The following is a 24,516-nucleotide window of genomic DNA, read 5'->3' as shown; positions in this document are numbered from 1 at the left end:
TTATTCATTTTTATTTTAATACATCAAGTTAAACTAAATTAAAGTAAGACATGTTGCCTTGGCTGGCAACTAGCTGAAAGAGTTTATTTTATTTTATATTTTTATATAGTTATTGTTCATTTCAAGTAATAAAAATGTTTATGGTTTTAGTTATAGTTAACTATAATAAGCTTGTTTTTAACTCCACTGTTTATCTCAATGAAACAAACAAAAAAATAAAAATATCTGCTGGGTCATTGTCATGAAATGTTTCACTGTTGCGTTTAATCAATGCGCCATTGTTTAATGCTTAAGAATTACATCTACTCCAGCTTGAAATCAAATTTTTAGTAGCAAAACTAGCTGCATGGTCTGAAACAGAAGACAGGAAGTAGAGACACAATGGATTCCTATTAAACACAACAGATGCAAGACCATTCTAGTGCTCCCAGTGACAAAAGGAAGCTCTGATTACAAACTTTATTAGACATAAGGTTGCCCCCATTTCTTCCATTCTTGCTCCTGAGTTTTAATAAACAAGGGTAAATAGACAGGTCAGAATGAGGCTCTGTAAAGGATGAGGGGCCTAGAATAGATTGCAAAGTGATAAGACTAAGTAAGGTGCTTGTTGAGAGAGTGCAGAACAACTGAGGGATGAGAGGTCATGACAAGCCAGAAACCTCACAAAAGGTCTTGAGTGATGGCTTGCACGGATCAACAACAAATAAACACTACAGAGCTGTTTAGAAACAGATCTGGGGCTAAGACGATTAGTTTGACCTGCTCGTCTTGTTCTATCTGTTAAAAAGGAATAATTATAAGCATCTTCATGTTAACTGATGCACAGAAAAAGTAAAACTGCTGTAATGTATTCGGAATATATTAAATTCTGTAAACATACAAATTAGATTTTGAATCTTACAGAATCCTATTAATGCATTTGTTTTGGAAATCTTTGTAAAGCTGGAATATCTTTTTGAAGAAAGAACGGGTTTGAACATGTATGAACATGAATGAAGCAGTTGTCCATTTGAATGACTGCTAATGAACTTTGGGAAATCATGAAAGGTCATAGCAACAAACAAGAACAAGCAAGAGTTGCAGCTGTCTCTGCAAGAACAAAAGGTCGCAAGTGCAGATATTCATTGTTGCCATTACAGCTGTCTACTGACAATTTTACTGTTCCGTGACAGCCGTATCGTCATGAAACATTGTTACCTTGTCTTGATCCTTAAACACAAAGATAAACCTGTGAAATTCCCAGTGCATGCCTGTCTCTCTTTGAGGACAGAAAATGGCAGTTTAAGAAAAGCATCATTGTGCATTATTGCTGGAATTTAACTTTCATTTAAGCAATTTTATTTAAAAAGGATTGTGTGAATATTCAACTATGGTTCCGATACATTATATATACAAGAGTCTCTACCTCTATAATGCTTTACGTACATAAAAAAAAACAAAAAAAAACAGACATGTTGTGAATTTGGCCTATGAAACTAACTATAAAATATGAAAGTGGAGGTGTACATTTCAGTATAAAAGACTTTAGTAAAGATCTGATATCTTTAAAAAAGAAGATATACATATGGGACAAAAATAGCATCATTGTGATTTAGATCCTTTCTGATCGTGTTGCACTACCATTTCCAAATGCCAAACTACTGTGACTCACACAAAGATTTTTTCAGGCACCCAAAAAGAGCTACACACACAAATGACCCGGACCAAATACAGATGGTCAACGTCACACTCATTGTGCCTCTATATAAAGAGATACGTTACAGCACAATATTCCAAGCTCACATCATTGTGCCATCTAAAGGTAAGAGCACACATAATTTAGATTAAATTGTTCATGAGGACTGAACAATAGAATAAGATGACTTCTCAATAATGATGTTTCTTGTTTTATTGAAAGGACTTGGACTTTCTTGGGTTTGGATTTCATCTGGTAAGGCATGCTTTTATAAAGGTTAACACATTGTGTATATAGTATATTGTATGTTATAGTATTATGTATGTTTATGCAATATTTTCTTTTTGAATGCAATATTTTTTGTTGAAAGACCAATAAATAATTAGAAATATTTTATATTTATAAATAATAAAATCTTATTTTTACATTATATCTTCTAATTGTAAACAAGTTTTACAAGTTCTAAGAATTTTGTCATCTATGCCTCAGTCTGATTGAAAGATGGTGGATGTGATGTCAGAGTTCGGGCCAGCCGCCCCGTTCTTACGAAAGTCAGACAAGGAGCGTCTGGAGGCCCAAACTCGCCCCTTTGACATGAAGAAAGAATGCTTTGTGCCCGACCCTGCGGTTGAGTACGTCAAGGCCTCCATCACCAGTAGAGACGGTGACAAAGTCACTGTTGACACTGAATTTGGGAAGGTAAGATCTAATCTCTGCATTGTTGTAGATTGTAGACAGAAGTACAGAGTGACTGTTAAAACATTTTTGTGTGTTATCCACAGACAGTAACTGTGAAGGAGGTTGATATTCACCCCCAGAATCCACCGAAGTTCGATAAAATTGAGGACATGGTGATGTTCACATTCCTGCACGAGCCCGCTGTGCTGTTTAACCTCAAAGAGCGTTACGCAGCCTGGATGATCTACGTGAGTCGAGTCTTAAAACACTCACAAATTCTCTTTATCTTGCATGAGCAGATCTAAACCTTCTGTGAATCTCTTACAGACCTACTCTGGGCTCTTCTGTGTCACTGTGAACCCCTACAAGTTTTTGCCAGTGTACAACCAGGACGTCGTCAATGCCTATAGAGGAAAGAAACGAAATGAGGCCCCTCCACACATCTTCTCCATCTCAGACAATGCCTACCAGTACATGCTGTCAGGTGATGATCTGCCTTGTAATCTTTTGTTGATTTCTAATGCAATCTCAAATGCTAAGTTTCTTATGTTTTATTTTCTCACAGACAGAGAAAACCAGTCTGTCCTGATCACGTATGTAATACATATTATGACGTACCAAAATACTCCTCCATTTACCAATATTTTCTATGCTGCATTTTATCAGACATTTAATTAAATGTTTTTATCCCAAGTGGAGAATCCGGTGCTGGAAAGACTGTGAACACTAAAAAAGTAATCCAGTACTTTGCGAGCATTGCAGCAGCATCAACTGGCAAGAAGGATCCATCAATGGAGAAAAAGGTGCTTAATTCCCATAAAATGGCTTATTATAGATGAATGAATAAATATATATCTTCTATATAACATAGCATAAAAAAAAAGATCACTAAATTAATGGTCTTCGTTTCTTAAATATTGAAGTCAAAAATTGTCATAATTTGATACTCCCTTACTTTCCATAATGCAATTCATTAACACTTAAACAAAAAACATTTTTGTTTTCCGAATTTCTACTGTGTTTTCTACTGTGACTTAGGTTCTCTATGGATTATTATTATTATTACAAGACTACATAGCGTCTGAATATATGCATGGCTGTTAACTGAAAAGTAGGTACATCAAATGTTTTACACACCTATTGTTAAAATATGATTCTCAGGGTACTCTGGAGGATCAAATCATCCAGTGTAATCCTGCTCTGGAGGCTTTCGGTAACGCCAAGACCATCAGAAATGACAACTCCTCCAGATTTGTAAGTTGGGTTTTTACATTGGTGTTGTTATTCTATATTGGTTTTCATGATATGTTATATGAGCGTGTTATGTATGGCTTTATTTACAGGGTAAATTTATCCGTATACATTTTGGCCACAGTGGAAAGTTAGCTTCTGCTGACATTGAGACTTGTAAGTACTGCCCAACATCATTCCAACAAATCACACGATTAAATGTGTAACTGTTTTGATATTCATCTATTTATCAATTCATTTAGATCTGCTGGAGAAGTCTCGTGTCACTTTTCAGCTCAAGGCTGAGAGAGACTACCACATCTTCTATCAGATTCTGTCCCAGAGAAGACCAGAACTGCTGGGTAAAATTACCCGTCATATCTATTAACATTGCCATCTCTAATTAGAAGAGTCTTTTCTGATCTATGTTGCCATTTCTCCTTAGAGATGCTGCTCATCACCAACAACCCCTATGACTACGCCTTTATCTCCCAAGGAGAAACACAAGTGGCATCTATTGATGACGGTGACGAGCTGCAGGCCACTGATGTGGGTGTTTGTTAAAACATAGGCCGTTTATAATACAAGAACAACACCTTTGACAACCCGTATGACTGCATTTCTGCTGTGGAACACCAATTGATAATGTCTTGACTGGTTTCCATACAATAAAAGCATATAATGATCAGGGGCTGTCAATAAGTATGAAAAAGCACCATCAAAGATCCATCAAAAGCACCATCAAAGATCCACAAAACTTCTTTGTGTAAGGAAAATAACCTTTGTTTTTCATTTTGTCTTCCACAGAAGAAATTAAGTCATACATGTATAGAATGACTTGAAAGAGAATAACCGATTCTCTTGGCCAGTCTATTCTTTAAAAAGAAAGACTTCTGATGTACTTGCCAAAACGAAGAATATGAAACATTTGCCATAAAATTTTACATGCTCTGTACATTTGCTGTAGGAAGCGTTCGATGTGTTGGGCTTCACCCAGGAAGAGCAGAACAGCATCTACAAGCTGACTGGTTCCGTCATGCACTTGGGCAACATGAAGTTCAAACAGAAGCAAAGAGAGGAACAGGCCGAGGCTGATGGGACTGAAGGTCAGTATAACTTGGAAACTCAGCTTCATAAAGGAAAAAAAGTCTAAGACATGTTGTATATAGAGTCATAGCTCTGAATTCTTTTTTAACATGTAGAAGCTGACAAAATCTCATATCTGATGGGCCTAAATTCAGCTGACTTGATCAAGGGTTTGCTCCACCCAAGAGTCAAAGTAGGAAATGAGTGGGTCACCAAGGGACAGAGTGTCCAGCAGGTAATGAATGAAAATAATAATCTTATGAGTTTTCAGCATCATAGGTTCACTTTCCAAGACATTCAAACAAAATCTTTCAAGTATTTGAAAAATCGCTTTCTAGTTTGCAATGTCAAATTCTGCAAAATTCAATCTTTTCTTTATTAGGTGTACTACTCTATTGGTGCTCTGGCAAAGTCAGTGTATGAGAAGATGTTCCTCTGGATGGTTGTGAGAATCAACCAATCCCTGGAAACCAAACAGCCTCGCCAGTACTTCATTGGTGTGCTGGACATTGCTGGATTTGAGATATTTGATGTAAGCTGAAATCAACTGATTATTTTTATTCATAGAACAAATTCAACAAGAAGTGCAACCTGTTTGACCATTGTGGTTATACAATATATTCCACCTGCAGTCCAACACCTTTGAGCAGCTGTGCATCAACTTCACTAATGAGAAGTTGCAGCAGTTCTTCAACCACCACATGTTTGTGCTGGAGCAAGAGGAATACAAGAAGGAGGGCATTGAGTGGGTGTTTATTGACTTCGGCATGGACTTGCAGGCTTGTATTGAGCTTATTGAGAAGGTGGGTGAATACTATGTTGATAATTATACTGTGAGGGTAAAAATCATATTTTTCAGTCTTAACTCTTGTTAACTCTGTCACTGTCATTGTAGCCCATGGGTATCATGTCCATCCTTGAAGAGGAGTGCATGTTCCCCAAAGCCAGTGATGCAACATTTAAAGCTAAGCTTTATGACAACCATTTGGGGAAAAATCCAAACTTCCAGAAGCCTAGGATTGTCAAGGGTAAACCAGAGGCTCATTTTGCCCTCGTTCACTATGCTGGTACTGTGGACTACAACATTTCAAACTGGCTGGTGAAGAACAAGGACCCTCTCAATGAGACAGTTGTAGGGTTTTTCCAGAAGTCAACTCTTAAGTTGTTGTGTGTTCTGTTTGCTAATTTTGCTACTGATGACTCAGGTAAATACACACTGACGTGTGACATGAAAATATAATAGCACTTTTTACTGTTTAATAATAACAAAAATCATTTATTTCACAGCTGCGGATTCTGGAGGAAAGGCTGCCAAAGGTAGCAAAAAGAAGGGTTCTTCCTTCCAGACGGTGTCAGCCCTTCATAGGGTAAGGAATATTATAACACTATATTGTCTCGCAAGGTTTTATTGTATATTAATCTAAATCCTCTGTGCTCTACCAACAGGAGAACTTGAACAAGCTGATGACCAACTTAAGGTCAACTCACCCACACTTTGTGCGCTGCCTCATCCCCAATGAGAGCAAGACTCCTGGGGCGATGGAGAATCCTCTGGTCATGCACCAGCTGCGCTGTAACGGTGTGCTGGAGGGCATCAGGATCTGCAGAAAGGGATTCCCCAACAGGATCCTGTATGGAGATTTCAAACAACGGTTAGTATGAAGGCAAGGCAAGGCAAGTTTATTTATATAGGACATTTCATACACAATGGTAATTCAAAGTGCTTTACATAGGAAACAAATTAAAATAATCAGAAAATATCACGCCCGAATCACTAAATTCAGGGTAGAGTCCTGCGCGGGACTGTTTTCTTCATCCCGCTCCCGCCCGCGACCATTACCGCCCGCTCCCGCAACGTATGTGTTACACTCCCGCCCGCTCCCGCAATATGTATGTCCACTCCCGCCCGCACCCGCAAAACTCTGAGAATTTATTCCCGCACAATAATAGAGATGCATTGACTTTGTGTCTTCTCCCGTCCCGCAGGAAAAACGTGCATTTGTATTGCTATTATTAAAGAGATTCATGGGGTTGTTTGTTTCGTTTCCCTGGCCTGCATGTATTCTGACGCGCTAATCAGGAAGATGAATAGTAGTCCAAATGTCAGACTTGCCTTGCTTAGGTTTTGTGCTGTAAATACCTCGTTTAAGGTTCTTTTCCACATCATTAACATCTCCATCATGTCGCTAGGCTACCTCCCGATCCCGCAGGGGTTTTTTGTCCGCCCATTCCCGCCCGCAGCAAAGTTCAAACCGCCCGCTCCCGCGAGATTTGCGTTGGGTCCGGCGGGACTCAATCCCAATGCAGCCCTCTAATTCAGGGCTCCCCTGTTTAAATGGAAGAGTCAAAGATCTTCGGTTCGCGAGACACACTAATAGCAACTCCCTGCTTCCTAGTGACCCTCCTACCCATCAATAGGGTATTCTAACACCTTCTGCCTCTGATGGCTTCCAGTGTACCTCCAACCCCTTAATGGAGTGGAGTTATCACCAACCGTCTGCTTTCGGTAATACACCAGCCTGCATCCAAGAACCTGGTGTTCCACACTCAAGTCTGAGTGTGTGTAAACTCACTCTCTCTCTTCCTAATTTTCACAACACTTCCAACCAGACAGCCCTAACCAAAAATAAAAATCTTAACCAAAAATAAAAACAAGGATAATTTAAAGTTTACAGTTATAAAAAAGAATTATACGAATAAAAAGATGATACACAGATAACATAAAATGCAATCAGTAGGACGTACAGTGGCACAGTGCTCAATCAGTAAATGAAGAGCTAAACAGATGTGTTTTGAGTCTGGATTTGAATGTGACTACTGCTGGAACACATCTGATCTCTTCTGGAAGCTGGTATGAAACAAAATGGCTTTAATGTCTTACAAAATAACTTTATGTATAAATTTTAAGTCATTGCAAGTTGCATCATTTCAACAATCTGTTTGCACAATTAAGCATTTGCTAGAAATAAAAATAAATACATATAAAACAATAGTTAATGTGTGTTTTATTTTGTGTAGATACCGCATCCTAAATCCTGCTGCTATCCCTGAGGGACAGTTCATTGATAACAAGAAGGGTGCAGAAAAACTTCTGGGCTCTCTGGACATCGATCACGAACAGTACAAGTTAGGACATACTAAGGTATTATTATATTAACATTACATTTTTCCAAAGCCACTTTTCCACTGTCATCCTTCTTGACCCAAAATTCTTTACTATTCAGGTCTTTTTTAAGGCTGGTCTTCTGGGTGCTCTTGAAGAGATGCGAGATGACCGTCTTGCACTTATTATAACTGGGATTCAGTCCATGTCTCGTGGTTTTCTATCAAGAGATGAGTTCAAGAAAATTGTGGAAAGAAGGTTAGATTTTAGCTCTTCAATCGTTAACATATTCTCCAAGTTACATTTAAAATGGAAGACTGAACATTCTTATTTAATATCTACAGAGATTCTCTGTTGGTGATACAGTGGAACGTACGTGCTTTCATGGGTGTCAAGAATTGGCCCTGGATGAAGCTCTACTTCAAGATCAAGCCTCTGTTGAAAAGTGCAGAGTCCGAGAAAGAAATGGCCACCATGAAGGAGGAATTCGCCAAGTTAAAGGAGGCTTATGCCAAATCTGAAGCCCGCAGAAAGGAGCTTGAGGAAAAGATGGTTTCTCTTATCCAAGAAAAGAATGACCTGCAGCTTTTAGCACAGTCTGTAAGTTCACATGGGACTACAACTCTGCACTTTTCACATTTCAAACAAGTCAGAAAAAAAAAGTTATAATTTTTGTTTCATGTTGATAGGAGCAAGATAATCTTACAGATGCTGAGGAGAGATGTGAGGGTCTGATCAAAAGCAAGATCCAGCTTGAGGCCAAAGTCAAAGAAATGATTGAGAGACTGGAGGATGAAGATGAAATGAATGCTGAGCTGACTGCAAAGAAACGAAAGCTGGAGGATGAATGCTCTGAGCTCAAAAAGGACATTGATGATCTTGAGCTCACTCTGGCCAAAGTAGAGAAAGAGAAACATGCCACTGAGAACAAGGTCAGTTTTCAGCACTGAACCGGTTATTGATGCTAGAATGGTGAGTTAAGATTCCCTTGATACAATGACACATTTCTACAGGTTAAAAACATGATAGAAGAGATGGCAGCTTTGGATGAAATTATCGCTAAGCTGACCAAGGAAAAGAAAGCTCTTCAGGAGGCCCATCAGCAAACGCTGGATGACCTCCAGAGTGAGGAAGACAAAGTCAACACACTCACCAAAGCCAAAGCCAAGTTGGAGCAACAAGTGGATGATGTAAGTGTCAGAAAACACAACATTATAATTAAAATAAGAAACATTTAAAGTAATTACGCAATTATTTTTTTGCATGAAATTTAGCTTGAAGGTTCTCTGGAACAAGAAAAGAAAATTCGCATGGATCTTGAGAGAGCTAAAAGAAAGCTTGAGGGTGACTTGAAGTTGACTCAAGAGAGTGTGATGGATTTGGAAAATGATAAGCAGCAGGCGGAAGAGCGGCTAAAGAAGTAATATATTTTATATTTAAAAAATAAAATTTTAATATTAAAAGATATTTGGTAACACTTTAAAATAAGGTTCCATTTGACTTTAGTTAACTACATAATTTAACAAATTAATAATGAAAAATACTTCTAAGCATTTATTAATCTTAGTTAATGTAAATTTAAACATGTAGTAACATTATTAAAATCAAATTTAATATTGTTAATAATGTTAATTTTATTAAATGGGCCTGAGATAACAAACAATGAAGTTTATTTTTTATTAATTATTGTTAACAAAGTTTAATAAATACTGTAACAAATGTATTGTTCATTGTTAGTTAATGTTGTTAAATTCATTGTCTAACGTTAACTAATGGAATCCTATTGTAAAGTGTTACCTGATATTTTAATTCCATTATGTATGTAATCATTCATGTGACATCCTGTTTACTTGGCAGAAAAGACTTTGAAATAAGCCAGCTCAATAGCAAGATTGAAGATGGACAAGCTTTGGAGTCCCAACTCCAGAAAAAACTGAAAGAGTTGCAGGTAAGCTTTATATATGTCTTAATAAGATAGATTAGTTAGGAATTTTAACCTTAATTTTGAATTTATGCACATTTCCAGGCCCGAATTGAAGAGCTTGAGGAAGAGCTGGAGGCTGAGAGAGCTGCTCGTGCTAAAGTTGAGAAACAGAGAGCTGATCTGTCCAGAGAACTGGAGGACATCAGTGAGAGGTTGGAGGAGGCTGGTGGAGCCACTGTTTCCCAGATTGAGATGAACAAGAAACGTGAAGCTGAGTTCCAGAAACTGCGCAGAGACCTTGAAGAGTCCACTCTGCAACATGAGTCCACTGCAGCTACACTGAGGAAGAAACATGCAGACAGTGTGGCTGATCTGGGGGAGCAGATTGACAACCTCCAGAGAGTGAAGCAGAAGCTGGAGAAAGAAAAGAGTGAACTCAGACTGGAACTGGACGATGTGGTCTCCAACATGGAGCAGCTTGCAAAGGCAAAGGTGAGCGAGAGAAATGATGGTGAGAGTCTATAATGTATGTGTTGTCAGTCAAAGAAAGCAATCAACTACGATATAATTTATCCTCAAGACAAACCTGGAGAAAATGTGCAGAACTCTGGAAGACCAGATGAGTGAGTACAGAACCAAGGCTGAGGAAGGTCAGCGCACTATCAATGATTTCACCATGCAAAAAGCCAAGCTGCAAACTGAAAATGGTAAGAACACAAAATATTGTTATGTTACCAACTGTACCATAAAGATAATTGGAAAAAAAGTAAATATTTTTTTAATATGGTATTTTAGGTGAACTTGCCAGACAGCTTGAGGAGAAAGACTCCCTGGTGACTCAGTTAACCAGAGGCAAACAATCCAACACTCAGCAAATTGAAGACCTCAAGAGACAGCTCGAAGAAGAAATCAAGGTTTTTAAAATCTCATTCAACGTCTAAAATGTTTGCTAAAGACATACAAATGCACAACTGTAATAAAGAACTGGCCGCAAATATTTTTTTGTTATTTTTTGTCTTCAGGCTAAGAATGCCCTGGCCCATGCAGTTCAGTCTGCTCGTCATGATGCTGATCTGCTGAGGGAGCAATATGAAGAGGAGCAAGAAGCCAAGGCTGAGCTACAGCGTAGTCTGTCCAAGGCAAACACTGAAGTGGCTCAGTGGAGAACCAAGTATGAAACTGATGCCATCCAGAGGACTGAGGAACTGGAGGAAGCAAAGTAAGAAACAAACAATATTTAAAAGTTTTGTCTTTATTGATTAGACACTTTTCTAAATATTCTGCTATAGTTTGAAACCTATTAAACACATTTAAATACAGTTTAATGAATAATGCTTCTGATGTTCACAATATTTTGTATTTTGATTATTACAGGAAAAAGCTGACTCAGCGTTTGCAAGATGCAGAAGAAGCTGTGGAAGCTGTTAATGCTAAATGCTCCTCTCTGGAGAAGACCAAGCACAGGCTGCAGAATGAGATTGAAGATCTCATGGTGGATGTGGAAAGATCCAATGCTGCTGCTGCTGCTCTGGACAAGAAGCAAAGAAACTTTGATAAAGTAAGGAGAGAAAGTACATTTAGTCATTAGCTGGAAAAATTAGCCATATATTTACTAAATAAAATACCAGCAAACTGCTCTCATTGACCATTTGGCATTGTTAAATTTAACCAGGTCCTGGCTGAGTGGAAGCAAAAGTATGAGGAGTCCCAAACTGAACTGGAAAGTGCCCAAAAAGAAGCTAGATCTCTAAGCACTGAACTCTTTAAATTGAAAAACTCATACGAGGAGTCATTGGACCACCTGGAGAGCATGAAGAGGGAGAACAAGAATCTCCAAGGTAAGAGTGGTTTTTACAACTTCAAACCATTTCTTCAATTGCTTGTATTTGTGAGCTCACATTTTATTTCTATTGCACAGAGGAAATTTCTGACCTCACTGAGCAACTTGGTGAGAGTGGGAAGAATATTCATGAGCTGGAGAAACTGCGAAAACAACTGGAGCAGGAGAAACAAGAGATACAAACGGCTCTCGAAGAGGCTGAGGTAAAAGAACAACCATTTTCCCCCAAAAATCGTATTCATTTGACAACTCTTTGATTTAAATCAAGCTGTTGTTTAAAGCAATTGATTATTCCAGATTATTTTAAAGGAGGTCAACTCCCACCCCAAAACAAAGGGCTAAACAAAAACTTTAAATCTCAATTCTAACAAACACCCATTTTACTCTTCATAGGGTTCCCTTGAACACGAGGAAGGCAAGATACTTAGAGCTCAGCTGGAGTTCAATCAGGTCAAAGCTGATATGGAACGTAAGCTAACAGAGAAAGATGAAGAGATGGAGCAGTCCAAGAGGAACCAGCAGAGAGTGATGGATACCCTGCAGAGCTCACTGGAATCAGAGACTCGCAGCAGGAATGAAGCTCTCAGACTGAAGAAGAAGATGGAGGGAGACCTCAATGAGATGGAGATTCAGCTCAGCCAGGCTAACAGACAGGCATCAGAAGCCCAGAAGCAACTCAAGGGTCTTCATGGACATCTCAAAGTATGACGAATCTTCAAATCAAGATTTTATGATGCTTTGGTGAAATCCAACATAGTTCTTCAGTCTTTTTATTTGTAAAACTTGTACTTTACAGGATGCCCAACTGCAACTAGATGACGCTCTTCGTAGTAATGATGATCTCAAAGAGAACATCGCCATTGTGGAGAGACGCAACAATCTGCTGCAGGCTGAACTAGATGAGCTGAGATCCATGCTGGAACAAACTGAGAGAGGAAGGAAACTGGCTGAGCAGGAACTGCTGGATGTCAGTGAGAGAGTTCAGCTCCTGCATTCTCAGGTATGACACATCTGTACTAATACTATGCAAAATAAAGCCTCTTAGTAAACAATATAATCAAAAGACTATATGAATGTCAATATTGTTCATGTTCAGAACACCAGCCTGCTGAATCAGAAGAAGAAGCTGGAGGGAGATAATACTCAGCTTCAAACTGAGGTTGAGGAGGCAGTGCAGGAATGCAGGAATGCTGAGGAAAAAGCCAAGAAGGCCATCACTGATGCTGCCATGATGGCAGAGGAGCTGAAGAAGGAGCAGGACACCAGTGCTCATCTGGAGCGCATGAAGAAGAACATGGACCAGACCATCAAGGACCTGCAGCACCGTCTGGATGAGGCTGAGCAGATCGCCATGAAGGGAGGCAAGAAGCAGATCCAGAAACTGGAAGCCAGGGTAAGTTGCTGTTTTCTGATAAATGCTTTCTTTTAACTTTACATTTTTTATACTAAAATTGTTACACATCTGTTAGGTGAGAGAGCTGGAAAGTGAGGTGGAGATAGAACAGAGAAAGGCCAGTGACTCGGTCAAGGGGATTCGTAAATATGAGAGACGTATCAAGGAGCTCACCTACCAGGTAGGAAAAATGTTGCCTACTAACAATTTTGCCCCTGGTTGATTTGATCATGTTATTTGTTGAAAATACATAAAGTGCTGTCTTACAGTATTTAAGTGTATCTTGCATATACTAATATGTTTTGCTTTACATAGACTGAAGAAGACCGAAAGAATCTGGCTCGCCTGCAGGATCTGGTGGACAAACTCCAGCTGAAGGTCAAATCCTACAAGAGATCTGCTGAGGAGGCGGTGAGTATTTCCCCCCACTGATGCCATCATATGATACAACTTCTGTAGTAATTGTATCTTTTAATTTTCACAAATGCTATTCTGTGTAATCTTTAGGAAGAACAAGCTAATTCTAATCTGGGCAAGTTCCGTAAGATACAGCATGAGCTGGATGAGGCAGAGGAGAGGGCTGATATTGCTGAATCTCAGGTCAACAAGCTGAGAGCCAAGAGCCGGGATACAGGATCCAAGGTAAGAGTAGGCACTTAAAACAAGTGATTTTGGTCACACACACACACAAAAAAACTCAGAAAAGCCACAAGTAAATAGTCACAGTTAAGTCGACTTGAAAGGTCAAGTCTAGATTGGCACTTTTTAGTGACTTTACATGTACATTATATTCAGTCATTTAGCAGACGGCTTTGTCCAAAGCGACTTACAAATGAGGACTAAAGCAAGCGAGTCATCATGAAGAGGCAAAAACAATGCAAGAAGTGCTTAAAATACAAAGCTCTGGCATTGCTCAGAGTAGCATAAACCAGACAAGGAAGATTTTTTTTCAAGAGGTTAAGTGCTCACGGAAGAGATGAGTTTTTAGCTGTCTTTTGAATGTTGTCAGGGATTCTGCATTCCGGATGAAGGGCGGGGAACCGTGAATGAAAATGTTCTGGAGAGTAATTTTGTGGCTCTCTGTGATGGACCACGAGCCGTCGCTCATTGACCGATCGTAGGCTTCTGGTAGGGATGTAGACTCGTAGGAGCGAGTGAAAGTAGGAGAGAGCTGAGCCCGTGGTAGATCTGTAAGCAAACGTCAATGCCTTGAACTCGCCTTGAACGCGAGCAGTGAGTGGTAGCCACTGCAGAGAGATGAAGAGAGCAGTGACGTGGGCCCTTTTGCTCTTTGAAGACAAGATGAGCTTCAGCATTCTGAATCATTTGTAGAGGTTTAGTTGCACACGATTGAAGTCTTGCCAGAAGAGCATTGCAGTAATCAAGCCTAGAAATAACCAGGGAATGGACGAGAAGTTGTGTTGCATGCTCATTTAGGAAAGGCCAGATCTTCCTGATGTTGTGCAGTGCAAACCTGCATGATCGCGCTGTCTTTGTCCAAGAACTGAACCCTGAGGAACCCCTGTGGTCAGTTGATGTGCTTTGGATACCTCGCCTCTCCATGCGACCCTGAAGGACCTACCCGTGAGATAGGATTTAAACCTGTGGAGAGGAGTTCCTGTGATGCCCAGTGATGAGATGGTGGACAGAAGGATCTGGTGATTCACAGTGTCGAAACAGACAGAGGAGAGAGTTGAATGTCTTGAAAAGTGTTCGTGTGTTAGAAGCACTGTTGAACTTGTTGTGGAAATATGAAGATTTTGCGGCATGAACATCAACAAAAAAGGAAGAGAGCAGAGATTGATACATAGGATCAATCAGGATATGATCATACACTTTAGGATATGAATAGCAAGTAGTTTAGACAACTACACTTAATGAAATGCATATTGATATTTAACAAGTGTGGCTATTAAAAAAAAAAAAAAAAAAACATCAATTAGGGCTGGGACGATACACCTATCTCCCGATTCGATACTATCACGATACTTGAGTGCCGATACGATATGTATTGCGATTCTACAAGTATTGCGATTCGATATTGCAACATATTGCAATTTTTTAACACTAGACCATCGGGAAAAGTTCAATCATACACTTATACAGACTGTACATGATGTATAAGATGAGTCATATTTACAATAATCACATCTTTCTGACTTTTATTTCAGAAGCATAATACAGTACTGCATTCTCTTGAATAAATGATTCAATAACAAATACATTTTGTAAGTCACTTGTCGCCACTAAGTGGCGAAACAATTTAATCAATAAATGCGTTATTTTAAGCACCAAGTTTCTATCAAAAGCTGATTTTGATCGCTATCGTAGACATCAGTGTTCGTCTTTTGAACTTTGAACTTTTATCCAAGTACTTCTATGATCTGCATCACAGAAATAATGATACTATGAGGTTGAAAAGACTGTTTGTGAAGCTATTTCATGACAAGTCTCCCCGGGTCAGCGGCAGCGCCAACACAGCTGAATGTTGCAATATGATTTTGTCAAAATTTAATAGACAGACGAATTGAAATATCGCGTGGGTGCTTGAATCGAGATAAGTCTTTTAAAGATGAATCATGCAGCTCTATTTTCTTATCTCTCTCTCAGCATATGAGTAGCGCGAGTGCTTTTCAGTACATTCAGTCTCACGTCTCTTCTCCACGCGTCCACTTGGGATATTACGTCACTCAACACTCATAGATAACGACACATTTCATCCTCTGTTGGAACAAAAGTGGCTAACTTCTGTCAACCTCATCTACAAGCAAGGACAAAAATAAAGCAATTGAATTTGAATTAATATCGATTCTGGAATAAAAAAATCTATTTTAGAATTGTAAAAAATAAAATAAAAAACGCTAGGTGAATCGATTTTTACTCCCAGCCCTACCATCAACATTGATTAGCGGTGTAGAGTTTAGGCCATTTTGAACTGGATCAGCTTACCGTTAACATTTTTTTCCTTTTTCTTCCAAACAGAAGGGGGCTGATGAAGAGTGAAAATAATAGATGGATCTCTCTAAACATTGATTGCTTGGACAATCTCTTCTGTAGTTCTGTAGAATAAACCAGACATGAAAACGAATACCTCATCCTCTTTTTTTAACAATCTAGACATTGCAATATCCAAACATGATCCTGAACACAACAGTAAATCAGTTGCCTGAATGTACTCTATGTGCCACAGACTAGCCTGTCTAGTCTAACTTCTAATTCAAACTCAAAATGTTTCTAAATTGTCATTTGAAGTAAGGTCAACCATACAAAGATACAGGGTGTTTACCAGTTTTACCACATAATGCAGCTTAAGCTGTAAGCCACTGACAATTACAATGTATGTTTTGACACAGCTCATCCTCAGGGAATAAAATAAAATTAAGGCATTATGATTTGAAGTACACATAGATCTATTATACTGCCTCCATCAAAGCCATTCAATTAGATTTAATTAGTTTTGGCAGAGCAGTAAAATGCAGGAAAAAGTTCAAGTACCATATAATAATAGCCAACATAGACCATTAGATCTCTATGGTGAATGTGAATTATCATTCGAATTAGTCAATATAAATTATTGTTGTGAGCAGCAATCATTGTTAGACTAAGAATTTAGGCATACAGTTCAGATCTATTCAGCAGAATCTCTTTCTCATCAATTATGTTGGCAATATATGAATTCTAAACCTAAAGTAACCTCCACAGTTCTGTGAATGTGAGAGCTGCAATAGTCAGTCACCACCACTTGAGAGCAGCACCACCATTAAATATCATATGAAGCATTGTTTCAAGGCGTCCATGTGAAGCAGGATGGGGCAAGATGTCAGAACTTTTTATTCCTTTAATTTTTCAGTGTAGGTTTATTTTTGAACATCAATTCATGAATACACAATTCACATATAAAGGCTTCAAAAATCTTTTACCATTTCCACTGGTATTGCTTAGGGAAAAATGTTTTTACTACCTTTGCAACAATTTTGCAATAAGGTTCAATTTGCTAATGCATTATGTACCATGTACAACAATGTATCGATTTACGTAAATGTTTATGCTATATTTAAATACACACATTTTCATTAACTCATAACTTAAGTTTGAAAAAAATGCATTTGCAGAAATTAACATTAGCCTATATTCCTATACTGTAAAACCATTGTTCATTGTTAGTTCATGTTACACTGTAAAAACGCTAATTAATACAAATATTTAAGCAAAAATATTTAAGTTGAACTAATATTCATGCTTGGGATTAGTTAAGAAGAAATATTATATTAAAGCAACACTAAGGGTGATTTTTTACCTTAAAATAATGTTTCCAAAATGGTTTCAGTGGTTCATTAAGTCGTAACAGGGTGAATGGCACTTATGCCTCTGCTTTGTGCTCCTATATCTGCTATCACCACGCTGTGTAAGATTGCCAGACCGGATCACGTTTCTGTAGTTCGAATGAGACATAAGAAAACTACAAATTTGAATTGCTTTACGTCAAGCGTTACAATAGTCATTGTTCAGTTTTTCTTCATTTCTGATGTCGCAATACATCATACTTTCATAAAATCATGCATCATACTCTAACTTGTCAGTGGACATCGTTCATTCCAAAGCCGGTGCCGGATAAACCGCTAGCGTGCGTGCGACAGTAGGCTGCGGTAGGCTAAATTATTTACAACAGCGGTAATGGACAATTCCGCTTCCAACCTGTAGGGCGACCGCAGAGGAAAAGTTCCTTAGTGTTGCTTTCAGTCTGCAAAAATATATTTGAAAAAAATTAAATGAAGGGATATTTTCAAATCCAATCAACATTTAGGATGGCTAACGTTGACTGAACTAATAAACACAAATCTGGCCAATATTTTCTAAAAGACAAAATATTAAGGCCAGCTATGCTATACAATATTTTAGTTAATATTTTGAACATATTTGTTGTTTGTGTTGTTAAAATGAACATTTATAAACATTTAATATAATATCAAAACAATATTTATCAAATTTTCGAGGTTTCATTTCTGCATTATGTGAGCGGATGGATTCTACAACACTTTAATATATATAAAACCTTTATTTTTTAAATCTTGAATTTAAGCCGTCTTATTTTTTGGTAATAAATATAAAATAAAAGTGCAACGCTACATTTATAAAGAATGGAAGGAGCTGGATTCTGCCTCATTTGACTTCACAGAAGGATCTGGATTATAGCTCATTTGACTTTGCAGGTTTTACAAGGCAGCGGCTGCGGTACTGTGGGAGACATTTTGTCAAGTTCATGCTTCAGATAAGTGGCACTGAATAAATTATACATTTTAGACGTAATATAACGAAAACATTTTTTACAACATATTCAATGTTTTTGTGTTGTTAAGTCCCGAGACGTATTTGTATTATTTGTGATTGGTATTTAGAAATGTTTTATAAGACTTATAACCTGTTATAAGACTTATAACCATGTGGACTTATAACATTATGTCCGAGTGAAAGGTAAGAGTACGTCAAGTTCACTCGTCACGGAATGTGTTAAATTTTAGACTATGTTCAAGTTTATCGACAAAAACTTATTATGTACAACATATTCTGATAACGTAAACATATTTGTTGTTTTTGTGTGGATATTTATAATCGTACATTTAAAACCGTATAAGGCCTAAATTATGTTAAGGCCTAATTATGAGGAGAGGGACAGCCATAACGTACGTTAAGTTAATGGAATGGTATATTACCTTGTTTAATTAATAAAACATGTAAAAATGTCCTACTCAGGGTATCTGCACACTTTTTAAAGTCAAATTTAAGGCTTTTTAAGACCTTTTTAAGACCTGAAGAAATCAAAATTAATACCTTACATTAGGGGTGCGCAATATTGACAAAAATATGTCTCAATATTTTCAAAGTTTTGTTGATGATAATTAGATGATATTTTACTGATTGTGTTTGTGTACTGGTACCATGGCTGGTTTAGGCCTGTTGTTGACAGCGGACTCTTTTCTTTCTCCATCAGGGTGTGGCCAAAGTGATGCTCTGTTGTCATTGCAAGTTTTGAGACAATTGCCAGTCAATTCTTCAACAGCACTACCAACTGAAACACTGGCACGTGACCAGAACAATCCACTCCTTTTACATACATTGTGCACTTTCAAAACTGAATGTAGCGTGGTGGTGGGGGTGAAGAGTTGACAAATACCAAATCTTATAGTGGTTATTTCATATGACACGCTGACTACGCCACCCCTTTTCAGAGAAAGGGGAAGTAACTACCCAATGGAAATAGGGCACACAGGTTCGTTACCATGGAGGGCGAATGGACGTGGATATCACTACAAAAAGTTTTATTAAGTTCACATAAATAGATAAAACTTTCAGGTTACTGCAAGGCAGAATGTCACTCAAATGAATAATACAGCACAGTACGTCAACACACACAAAATAAAGAAAAGAAAATTTAATTACTAAGGTGGCTGAGGCTTCCCATAGCGGGGTAGGCTAGCTAGGTGTCTTATCCAAAAAACGCACACACGCGCACACACACACAGATGCCCAGTGAGGTGTAATTAGTTATAAGCGGCAAACCACACTCCGTGCTTGAAATACCACCACCAGAAGGGAGGAAAAGCTAGCCTCCCAACCCGGGGTCCGTCAGCCTTTATGCAGAAAACGATCAGCCCAACATTAAGACAGAGCATCCTCAAAGGAATCAAATATCCTGCAGGTGATCATCACGGAACCGCATAGGCGTACGATTGCTCACAGCAGCTTACGCATATGACTGGAAGATATGAATGGAAACAAACTAATTAGGGATAATAACAGCCTGCACACCACCGCGGAGCCGCCAACCAAACACTAGTCCAGCATTGAATCGCGGCGCGCCCGCACCAAGGGGCGGAGCTAACAATGACGCATGACCAGGTGGCATAAACAGTCTTTAAATAGACAGAAATCGGGTGTTGATAGGCTGTCACTCTAAATACATGGGAGGGGACTTACCTTATCAAATAAAGGTGCGTTAAAGACTCATCTGGCAAGATTTTTTTTTTGTATTCAGTTGTTCGATTTGTGAGTTCAGTGACATCTGTGAGGAAAATACATATTCTAGCCACCTTGCAAACTATCTAAAGCAACATGAGACTGTAACATGCCCTTTTACAAACTGTAAATTCGAAACCAATGTATTATCAACTTTTAAGATCAGACCCTTCCTATCAGAGCAGGCCATACAACTCCTTGTCCAAGCTCTTGCTCTCTCCAGACTGGACTATTGTAATGCTCTCTTAGCGGGCCTTCCGGCATGTACTATCAAGCCTTTGCAACTGATCCAGAATGCAGCAGCAAGGGTGGTTTTCAACGAGCCAAAGAAAGCCCACGTCACTCCTCTCTTCATCAGTTTGCACTGGCTGCCAATAGAAATCAAATTCAAGGGAAAATCGCATCAAATTCAAGGCACTGATGTTTGCCTATAAGACAACCACTGGCTCTGCATCCCTATAATTAAACTTACTAGTTCAGATCAGATTCATGCACCCTCCAGAAGCTTGCTTTCTGTAAGTGAACGACGCCTTGTGGTGCCATCATCACTTAAATTTTTTACAGTGTACCTAATGCATTACCAAATGCATAAATGAACTAAACCTTATTGTAAAGTGTTAGTAATTACACTAACAGTAACAAATGAAAAAATAATGTGATTGTGAGAGAGTATAACATGCGATAACTCTCTCAATATCCTGATGTTTATGAAAAATACTCCTGAGAACACGGTACAGCTTTCCATTATACTACTGACTTTGATCTTAATGTATGTCAGTGTCTATTATATTCACTTATAATTACACAATTTACCACTTAAACAACCCTTAAAAATACCCATACCACCAAATCTGTCCCTAACTTTACCCATATCTACCTCAATAACAGCAAAAGTGTTTTGGGTAGCACTTTATTTTACAGTCCTTTTCTGCATGTACATACTATGTTCTTATTATAGCAATTACAATAACTGGGTTATATTATAACTAGGTACTAACCTTGAACCTACACCGTAACCTTACCCCATGTAGTTACCATATATTAGCAGTATTTTCGGACAAAGTCGGACACGTAACGGTAATTAACATGATTAGCCTTTTGATTGACTACATTATCAAACAGCTAATAATGTGTTGCTAATGTTACACAAACCATGTTCCCGTTTGCCATCTGTCTTTTAAAACTCAGCATCCTAGAAACACTTTGAACAACTTAGAATGTCAGTAATGAAAGGCATATAGTTCATCATAACATCATAATTTACATGATATACATAATATACATAATTCACCCGCTATATTGCTAAATGTACAACATTTTTCATATCAACAGAAAAATGTACCGAGATGACATGGCTCCTCTTGAGACCCCCTGCTTCGAAGTTAATGATATGCTAAAGCCCCCCCCACACGTTGACCTGATTGGTTACAAGGTAGTTTGTGACGTAAGGAACACCAGCCATTTCAAACTGCGTTTTTGAGACTGTCTTTGATTTACTGCAGTTGTAAGCAGAAAATACTCCGCAATGCTGTTGACTCATGAATTTGCACATGGTTTGTCTTAAAGCTTATTAAAACCACCAGATAGACACATAAACATTAAAAACTTTATTTTCACCACAGGGGGACTTTAAATGTTTTGGGTGAGTAACTACATTTTGCAGACGTGTGATAGTTGATAGACAAACAGTTGTGGAAGTTGCACTTACAGTTTAAAAAATGTGATGACTTTGAAAAATGTGTCAAAGCGACTGAGAAAAACTCTAATGGTTCTCACATATTATGACCATGTGACCATGAGTTTAATTCAATATTTATTTTCCTGTCGATTACAACACTGCACAACTAAAAATCAAAAAGAAAAAGCATTGCTTTGCATTACCTTCATCTGTGCTTCAGATATTTGTTGGATCTTCTCCTGGGGGGAGCAGAGTGTCTGTGTGTGGCTGAGATAGAAAAACCAGGGACAAAAGAGTGAGGGAAAAAGAAACATTTGTAGTCATGCCAATTTGCCTAATTGAAGCACATAATGTGTTCTTATGGAGAACAATCAAATTCAGATAGATAGATAGAGGTACATCATGCACAGAGTAATACCTGTATTCTCTGATTCTCTGTCTCCATGATCCAGCTGGCTCGAACAAGGGATAAAGAAGAAATGACAAGCAACTCAACTCAAAGGAGCAAAATCATGTGACGTCCATTGGACACTTGTCCACATAAATCAAACAGAACCCCTCAGTCTCCATTAATAGCCTGCTCAATGGTCATGATGCACAATGGGTCAAGTTATTGACCCTTTGGTGAGCTGAGACGACAAAGGGCCTAAACAGCTGAGAATGAACCGCCTCCGTCTCAGGGAAGAGTGTGGATAGGAATGTTCCACCTCGTCATAGCAAGAGATGGACCTGGCAGCTAAAGGAAAAGAGACAGGATGTGAAGGTTTTCCAGATCCCGTTAATCCAGTGTAAAGGACTTAATTAGGCACTCGTGCTAACCACTAAAATCATGTAAGCAACATGCCACAAATAATTTCACTTTTTTTAACCTTCAAGACCTGTTAATAAGAAAAACGAACAGGCAGAATGAACTTATATATCCCTAAATGTAAGTATACAGATATTTATTGATTATTAGAATATATGATAGGATGTTGTATGATTTATACACAAAGTTGCTTGCCACAGTTTAAGCAGGTTAAAAACATTTACTTTTAGCTGCATGACATAAAAACGAAATCGAGATATGGCTTAGTGCAATTATCAAATTGCAAAGCCTGTGATTTAATTGTTCTTACACATTATGCACCAGTGTTTGTATTTGTGTTAGCGTTGTAATTATACACTTGTAATGTAAAAAAAAAATATATATATATATATATATATATATATATATATATATATATAATACAATTGTTTTTTATTTCACAGTGAAATATTAAAACAGTAATATTTCTTTTTAGTTTTTATTCAGTAATTTTTATAATTTATTTAGTCATAATAATATGAATTAATAATTTATAGCCATATTGATATATAAATCACGAAATGTTACCTACAGCCCTACAAACAAGCACAGCAAACCTGTTTTTTAAATCATATTTTAAATTACAATTTTTGTCAGAAAAATCACAATTGGATTTTTTCCCTAAATTGTGCAGCCCTATTTTCTTTGTCATCTTGTTCTGTCCGTTACAGAACTACCCAATAGGTAGGAGAGATGTGACAAGTACCTGTTGTTGCTCAAGATGCAGTGGCTCCAATAGACGTGTTAAATAAAGGAGGGGGCTAATTAACACTTGATGAAGACAGTGTGGCAACTTTAACACTTGTCACTTGTGCTATATTAAGAGCTTCATAAAGCTTAGCACATACAGTATTATATGTGAGAGGACCCTCTGACACAAATAAAAAGCTTTAAAATGGTAATAAACTTGACAATGACAATTTTTCTTAGACATACAGGCAATGTGATAAATTTGAGCCCATTTGTGCATTAGCATTGTTTAATTAGAGGTAGCCATAGCTTTTGAAAGTTCAAGGTGGTTCAACAATATCTCATTCTCAAGCATGGCACAGAGGAGGCATTAGGTCATGTAATAGGTCATGTAACTTAAGTAGTAAGAGTTCATATGCAAGTGATGGACATGTCCTACATACTATCTGATCTCTTCTATCACAGAGGCACTCAAAGGAATTTAACAGGTTATCTTTGTCCTCAGGGCTAAAGTAAAAGAAACAATGCCACGTAAACAAGACAACTTGAAGGGTATGGCCCCTCGGTCAGCGCTCTGAGGGACAGCAACAGACTTCAAGCACTTCAACAGACTCATTCAGTGCTTCGAAGCATATTGGGGCTATACGTCAAGCTTTTAGTCTGGGCACATGATACAGCAGAGGCATAATGTAATTAGAAAACCCACTACAGAGTACATTTTTATAGAATTCTTTTTTTTTTAAATCAATGTTTAGAATTGTACTGTTTGAAATATTTTATATAATTTGGATACATGCAAAATATTATATTTTTAAGTTATAAAATGTTGGTAATTAACATGTCAACTGCACACTGAACTAAAATCAAATTTAAAGTCCCTGTAAAGGCAATTCTAAAAAAAAAATCTAAACCCATTATAAATGTTAGAAATGTATTGCTAAAACATATTACAAAGACTGTGAACTGTGAATTACTGAATTGTGGAGTTAGACCGATAAACAGTTTTTCACCATTGCTATTTTCCGGATTTCTTGGGCGGGGCTAAAACGGGGCTCGATGACGCACTGGAGCCCCTGAGCTCGTGGACACGCCCCTACTTGATGACGCACTGAGGCCACTGAGGCTGGCTCCTCCCCTAACAATAGAGCACATTCGCATCAGTTTGGCGCTCAATCACGAGTTACTGTCAGTACTATTAGTTACTACAGCCTACAGTTTGCTAGCTAGCTATGCCTTCGACACGTAAATGCGTAGGCTACTACCTGGATGCGATCATGTACAAAACAGATCGGTGTCTTTATTTAAATTTCCTAAAACCGATCACATCAAGAAAAGGTGGATTAATTTTGTGAAGAGCC

General features: G+C 38.1%; 1 protein-coding gene across 2 annotated transcripts; it reads left to right on the top strand.

The window, feature by feature from the left end:
* The first annotated feature begins 1,804 nt into the window (after positions 1 to 1,804).
* Positions 1,805 to 16,017, top strand: LOC130096916 (myosin-7-like). Of its 2 annotated transcripts, none has more exons than XM_056263606.1 (38): positions 1,805 to 1,930; positions 2,165 to 2,374; positions 2,458 to 2,601; positions 2,681 to 2,837; positions 2,919 to 2,946; positions 3,048 to 3,156; positions 3,515 to 3,607; positions 3,697 to 3,760; positions 3,847 to 3,945; positions 4,029 to 4,132; positions 4,551 to 4,689; positions 4,786 to 4,904; positions 5,052 to 5,201; positions 5,302 to 5,472; positions 5,565 to 5,874; positions 5,957 to 6,036; positions 6,116 to 6,321; positions 7,688 to 7,811; positions 7,894 to 8,030; positions 8,117 to 8,372; positions 8,462 to 8,704; positions 8,786 to 8,962; positions 9,047 to 9,192; positions 9,630 to 9,720; positions 9,799 to 10,188; positions 10,277 to 10,403; positions 10,492 to 10,610; positions 10,719 to 10,915; positions 11,071 to 11,254; positions 11,369 to 11,534; positions 11,615 to 11,739; positions 11,930 to 12,238; positions 12,333 to 12,536; positions 12,633 to 12,929; positions 13,006 to 13,110; positions 13,245 to 13,340; positions 13,437 to 13,571; positions 15,912 to 16,017. In XM_056263606.1, the coding sequence occupies exons 2-38, from the start codon at positions 2,177 to 2,179 to the stop codon at positions 15,930 to 15,932; spliced, it is 5,820 nt and encodes a 1,939-aa protein (XP_056119581.1). In that variant the 5' UTR covers positions 1,805 to 1,930; positions 2,165 to 2,176; the 3' UTR covers positions 15,933 to 16,017. The 2 variants fall into 2 exon arrangements, with proteins under 2 accessions (XP_056119581.1, XP_056119580.1); XM_056263605.1 differs by having other exon boundaries at positions 13,437 to 13,577; positions 15,915 to 16,017.
* The last annotated feature ends 8,499 nt before the right edge of the window (positions 16,018 to 24,516 follow it).

The sequence above is a fragment of the Rhinichthys klamathensis genome, unplaced genomic scaffold (genome assembly GCF_029890125.1).
Source record: "Rhinichthys klamathensis goyatoka isolate OS25496 unplaced genomic scaffold, OSU_Roscu_1.1 h1tg000209l_1, whole genome shotgun sequence".
In the NCBI taxonomy this organism is placed as follows: Eukaryota; Metazoa; Chordata; class Actinopteri; order Cypriniformes; family Leuciscidae; genus Rhinichthys; species Rhinichthys klamathensis.
This window is presented reverse-complemented; position numbering and strand designations above follow the sequence as displayed.

Coding starts and splice junctions, on each gene's coding strand:
- LOC130096916 (XM_056263605.1), top strand. CDS start 2,177: ATGGTGGATGTGATGTCAGAGTTCGGGCCAGCCGCCCCGTTCTTACGA. Junction 2,947..3,047: donor AACCAGTCTGTCCTGATCAC/GTATGTAATACA, acceptor TTTTATCCCAAG/TGGAGAATCCGGTGCTGGAA. Junction 12,930..13,005: donor TCCAGAAACTGGAAGCCAGG/GTAAGTTGCTGT, acceptor CACATCTGTTAG/GTGAGAGAGCTGGAAAGTGA.